Below are 5,820 nucleotides of genomic sequence, written 5' to 3'. Positions count from 1 at the left end.
TAAATGTGTGCATTAGAAGCAGACTTTTAAAAGTAATGCCAAAGTTACTTTACCAGTAACTAATTACTTTTAAGTCAGTAATTCAATGAGTAATTCAATTACTTTTTTGAGGGAAGTAACTGTAACTAAACACACTACAATTGACTATGATGCAGTAGTTTGAGTTCGTGTCCCATTACCCCAAAAGAGCAGGTTCAACGCCAGCAATGGCAGTCTCATCTTACACTATGTCAAAATGTCCATGAGCAAGGCACTAAAAAATAAAATCATCCTCTTTCTTATTCTGACAGGTAGCTCACAGCCACCATGCAGCACTACGGGGTGAACGGCTACTCTCTGCACGCCATGAACTCCCTGTCGGCCATGTACAACCTGCACCAGCAGGCTGCGCAGGCGCAGCACGCCCCCGACTACCGGCCGTCTGTGCACGCGCTCACGCTCGCCGAGAGACTAGCTGGTAATTGAGTGCACGCTCACACACCCACACACACCATTTGGATGAGTGTATGGCATATAGCTTGTGTACAAATAAATTAAATGGAAACCTTCGCAAACCATGTGGTTCAATGCCCCCTGCACACCATGCATTTTACAGAAATTATGGGCTAAAATGTCAAAATGAGGCAGGAATTATGTGAAAATGCATGCTGCTAATTACAATATTCTCTAATCCATGAGATCTTTAGTCTGCAGTTCAAACTTTCTGAGAGGCACAGAGAGATTATGAGAGAGATCATTAACATCACATCTAACAATTGTTCCATTTCTTATGTTAATGGTCATATCATAAATCCAACCTGCACTCATCCTTTAGTTTGGTTTACATATGTTTTGTTTTGTTATTAGGCCTATTATACGTAACCTGACATTCATGCCAATAAAGTAAATTGAATTGAGAAAGAGAGAGAGGAAGAGAGGAAGCGAGGGGGGAATTAGTCACCTCCATTATAGGCGACGTAATCCCATCATGTCCAATTCATTAAACTTGCCGTGTCTTTTCTCTTCCAACGGCTGCACATTTCAAGACATCATCCTGGAGGCTCGCTACGGCTCTCAGCACCGCAAGCAGCGCCGCAGCCGCACCGCCTTCACCGCCCAGCAGCTGGAGGCGCTGGAGAAGACCTTCCAGAAGACCCACTACCCGGACGTGGTGATGAGGGAGCGGCTGGCCATGTGCACCAACCTGCCCGAGGCCCGCGTGCAGGTATGGCCTGTCCCATGCAACAAAAACACTGGGAGATCACACTGTGATGTTATGTTGTATCCCCTTATCCTATACTACTGTATTCATATTTTTAGCCCATGACATTACCATATGAACTTAGTTTATTTTGTAATATTTGTATAGTATCCTTCTAAAATGTAGGCTACTGTTGAATGACTAAACTTTTTGTAGGGTAAAAGAAAGGGGGAGGGGGTGAATCACAATGTGATTGGACTTCTATATTCATAAATATCTACAATTTAAAACAGTTTTGAGTTGCCAACATATTATCAATACAGAAAAGACAAGCAAAACATATTTGTAGCACCCATGATGCCTTGGTCCCACACACTGGAACGTTGCACCTTTGCCTGCACAGTGGCAAATGCAGTCAACTGAAACTTTAAAATTATTTTTCTAAAAAAGAAAGAAAGAAAACTTTTGTGAAATTGATTTCAAACTCTGCTGTTGATGCTGTTTGAGCCTTGTTATTGCTAGCACTTTATTTATTGTTTGTGCCTTGAAGTTCTCTTACCAAAGTGTTCTGCAGCACAGAGGAGACTGAGATCCACTGTTGTACCTATTTCATGCCTGATCTCCCTCTAACCTGCCTCCTCTGCCCACAAGGTTTGGTTCAAGAACCGCAGAGCCAAGTTCCGCAAGAAGCAGCGCAGCCTCCAGAAGGAGCAACTTCAGAAGCAGAAGGAGGCGTCCGGCGAGGGGGGAGAGAAGGAGGACACACCTGCCTCCACCACCACCACCGTCCTCCCTGACACCCAGCTGCCCCCCTCGTCCTCGTCCTCCTCCTCTGTGGAGACAGAGGGGTCCGCGGTGCGCGCTCTACCAGTGGAGATGGAGCTCAACGTCACGTCAGCAGAACACTCTGGCAGCGAGTCGGCCACGGAGGACAACGCCACAGACAAGGAGGAGGAGAGTCAATGTCAGAGGGAGGAGCTGAAGTGTGAGAGAGCCATGACACCTGGGAACATCTCCCCGGCCGGCAAACGCCTCAGCCCCAAACCCGGTAAGAACGTGGGCTACTGGACTCTGGTTCTGACATCGTATAGACGCCAGCTGCATGTTCATATAGACCAGTGGTTTCTCAAACTTTTTCATATCAAGGACCCCTAAACCGGCAGTCTGGCACAGATTAGACCATGGACCCCCATTTGATAAGATTTTGTCCCAGGGTCCCCCATCTGATATGCCTTTAGATGTTTTATTACAGAAAGTATGAAACCCATGACCAAAATAGTCATATAGCCTACAGTACAGTCTGTCATTGTGTTACTTATGGATGCAATTATAGTGAAAATACATTATTTCCCTTTTTTGCTGGGGACCCCCTGGAACCCCAAGGACCCGTGGGGGTCCCCGGACCCCACTGAAACTGCAGTGGGTTCATAGACAACAGCACATTTTCCGGTCTATGCCACCTTCTCTCTGTCACAAACAGGACAAAAACCTTTCCTAATAATACCCTTGCTTTCCTCTCTCTGGCCAGACTCTCCCCTGGTCTCTCCGTCGGTGACCCCCTCCTCCTCCAGCAGCAGCAGCGGCCTGGCGAGCGGTCCTCTCCCCCAGGGCCACGCGTACGCCTCCTCCCCCCTCAGCCTGTTTCGTCTGCAGGAGCAGTTCCGCCAGCACATGGCCGCCACCAACAACCTGGTGCACTACCCCGCTTTCGACATCGCCGCCCCGTCCTCGCTGCCCTACCTGGGCATGAACGTCAACATGCCCCCGGCGCCGCTGGGCTCGCTGCCCTGCCAGTCCTACTACCAGTCCCTGTCCCACCACGCGCAGCAGGTGTGGAACAGCCCCCTGCTGGCCACCAGCCACAACAGCAAGACCACCAGCATTGAGAACCTGCGTCTGAGGGCCAAGCAGCACGCCGCCTCGCTGGGACTGGACACCATGCCAAACTGAGCAACCATGGTCTCGACCGGGCGCAGGCTGGCCTGTGGAGGACACTGGGATCTGTGCGTCACCCCGTCCATCTGAGTAACTCTTATAGAGTGCCGCAGGAACAAGTCCGGAAACCCGGGAGTTAGCATCGCCTGGCTCCCTCGTCTGGAAGCCAATGGGGTTTTTTTGTATGGAGATCTTGGTCAGATGCCTGAAATAAGGTATGTGGTTAACATACGTTTTTGAAACTGCGACTTTTGTGTTCAGCAAAATAATTTTCACAAAATGGAACACCCACTTTTATGATTTTGAAGTATTTTCTGAAAATCGTCTTTTTTTTTTTGCGATCGCATTTATTTATAAATTCATTTGTGAAGATTATCTTGCTGAACACAAAGGTCACAGTTTCATACACTTTTGTTGACCACAGACCTTATTTCAGCCATCGGACCAAAATCTCCATCCAAAAATGCCCTCCCTGCGGTACTCTATAAACCTTTAGCAACCCCTCCTCCAGTCAAACGGGCAAAGGACACATGTCCGAAAATGAAACCATGCCAACTCACACTGGACCTACAGAACTGTATAGGAGCGCTTTTCCAGACCGCCACCGTTCCTCAGCTATAGTTTCCCTCCTCTCAGCACAAGGTCCCGCAGTGTAACCTTGAGAAACGTCAACCCGTAAAGATACTGCAAATTCCTAAACTACAGACGCAGAGGATAATGTAAATCCTCAGACTCAAAGGAGGCCGGACGAATCCCTGACTCACGGTATACCGCTGATGTTTCAGATAGGCATGTCATTCTGGACCTTCTTAAAACTCTGAAATAATAAGAAAAAAAACCACACACACTGAGAATGATATACACAGCTGGGGATGATGTACTCAATTCAAAAGACAATGCAAATAATGTTTACAAGCATAATGTGAATTAAACAGGCACTTTGGAGAGAATTCGTTTCTTTTGGGGGGAGGGGAGAAAAAAGGTATTATCACTTGTGCAGTAGAGACCACTTCTGTCACGGGACCCTCATTGACTATTCAATTAAGCGGTGTCGTTATGTACACAGCATGTACGACATAGCGGCACATAAATAAAAATAAACTCAAGCCATGTTCTCTCCTCAATTGCATAATTAAAAGTGACTAATTTACCAGTTTAATGGCCAGTAATACAGCGCTTTGTATGGAGGCTGGCTTGATAATGAGAAAATGATTTCAGTGACTAAAATGTGCAAAGCTTTTAATTACATTTTGCCCTGGGCTGAGGGAGCCGAGGCGTATGCAATTACCAACATGCATACCATTTACAACTGCCTCTTTTTAATTTAAAGGGTCTGAACAAAAAAAGAGGTCTATTAAGGTATAGCCATATGACTGGCATCAATTTACAATGAGCTCGATTTCTTAAAAGTGAATACAAAAATGATACGGTCAATTTGGATGAGATAAATACAATATCTTGATTCCTATTTTGTCAGCAGTTATTCCAGCCTTAAAATGATGTTTGGTCGTTCTGGGAACATTGATGGGGCGTGAGGAAACTTTCTTTCCAAAGAAAGCAAGTTTTGACTGTTAGCACTTGGTGAGGAGAATCACAAAGTCTCTGTTGTTTTTTCCATTAAGTATGTGTTCTTCTGGAAACTAATGTCTCCATTATGAAAAGATGTACATTATTTTAATATGTAAAATAAGACAAAAAAAGTATCTATTAATGTTTACCGTTAAGGCAAATGTAAAATTCCTATTATGTTGTATAATTGATGACGGGGCTGTCTCAGATGACAGCTCCTGTTAGCTGTCAAGATTGTAAGATTGTATTCCACGAGCTCCACCGGCAGCGCTTCCTCTCCGTCCCTCCTCCTGGACAGCTGAAGCCGTCCCGTCTTGGTCGTCTGTGTACCGAATGATCCTGGGTTCAATTATCTTTTTGAAATGCATTCAATTTCTTTGCTGGAAACGACTGATCCGGACTAGGATGGAGCAGTAGGACTATTTTGGGACTGCCAGAAAAGTGCCAACTCTATTTTGCACTCCAGGCAGAGACAAAGCACCAATTCCAACTAATTGAAAGGATTTTAATGAATAATTGAGCCAAGTCTTCTATGTACTGCTGTTCTCAACTCGATTTGAGTTGTGTTGTTCTGCTGTTGCTGTGCTTCTAATGCTGTTTCGCCCCCCCCCCCCACCCCACACTGTCTCTGTCAAACTACTTGGTCCAGTGGTAGGTAGATGAATAATGGTGGAGGAGAGAGTTGATCAGACCATCGGCAATGTTCTTTCATTTCCTCCTTGCTAACGATGTAGACTCGAACTAGTGTTGTTGTAAAATAATCACAAAATAAAAAACATTGCTCGAAGATCTTTATAATCAAGACTTCACTGTCTGTGTTCAGTATGAGTGGAAATGGCCAAACCATGATATAGGTGTGGGGGTGGGGTGGGGGGCTGCATGGGCCAAACCATGATATAGGTAGGGGGGGGGGGGGGGGGGGGGGGGGGGGCTGCACAGGCCAAACAATGTGACTTGGAATCAATTATTTGGAAAAGCAACAAGTGAACACATGCTTCTTATAATGTTTCAATAAGTTAGCTCTGCTCAATCACTCCCAGAAGAACGTTAGATGAAAGACTGATAGCCTATTCTACTACACACAAGTTTTTTTTTTTTTTTTTACAATGGGGACATTTGTTTCATATTCCTTCATT

General features: G+C 45.6%; 1 protein-coding gene across 1 annotated transcript; it reads left to right on the top strand.

Moving 5' to 3' along the window:
- Positions 1 to 306: 306 nt before the first annotated feature.
- dmbx1a (diencephalon/mesencephalon homeobox 1a) lies at positions 307 to 3,130 on the top strand (the record flags this gene model as incomplete). Its single annotated transcript, XM_083659677.1, has 4 exons — positions 307 to 457; positions 1,026 to 1,204; positions 1,832 to 2,228; positions 2,709 to 3,130. The coding sequence occupies 4 exons, from the start codon at positions 307 to 309 to the stop codon at positions 3,128 to 3,130; spliced, it is 1,149 nt and encodes a 382-aa protein (XP_083515803.1).
- Positions 3,131 to 5,820: the final 2,690 nt, after the last annotated feature.

The sequence above is a fragment of the Poromitra crassiceps genome, assembly GCF_964638095.1.
Source record: "Poromitra crassiceps genome assembly, chromosome: 23".
Lineage (NCBI taxonomy): Eukaryota > Metazoa > Chordata > Actinopteri > Beryciformes > Melamphaidae > Poromitra > Poromitra crassiceps.
The sequence above is the reverse complement of the archived record's forward strand: the minus strand, read 5'-3'. Positions and strand labels throughout refer to the sequence as shown.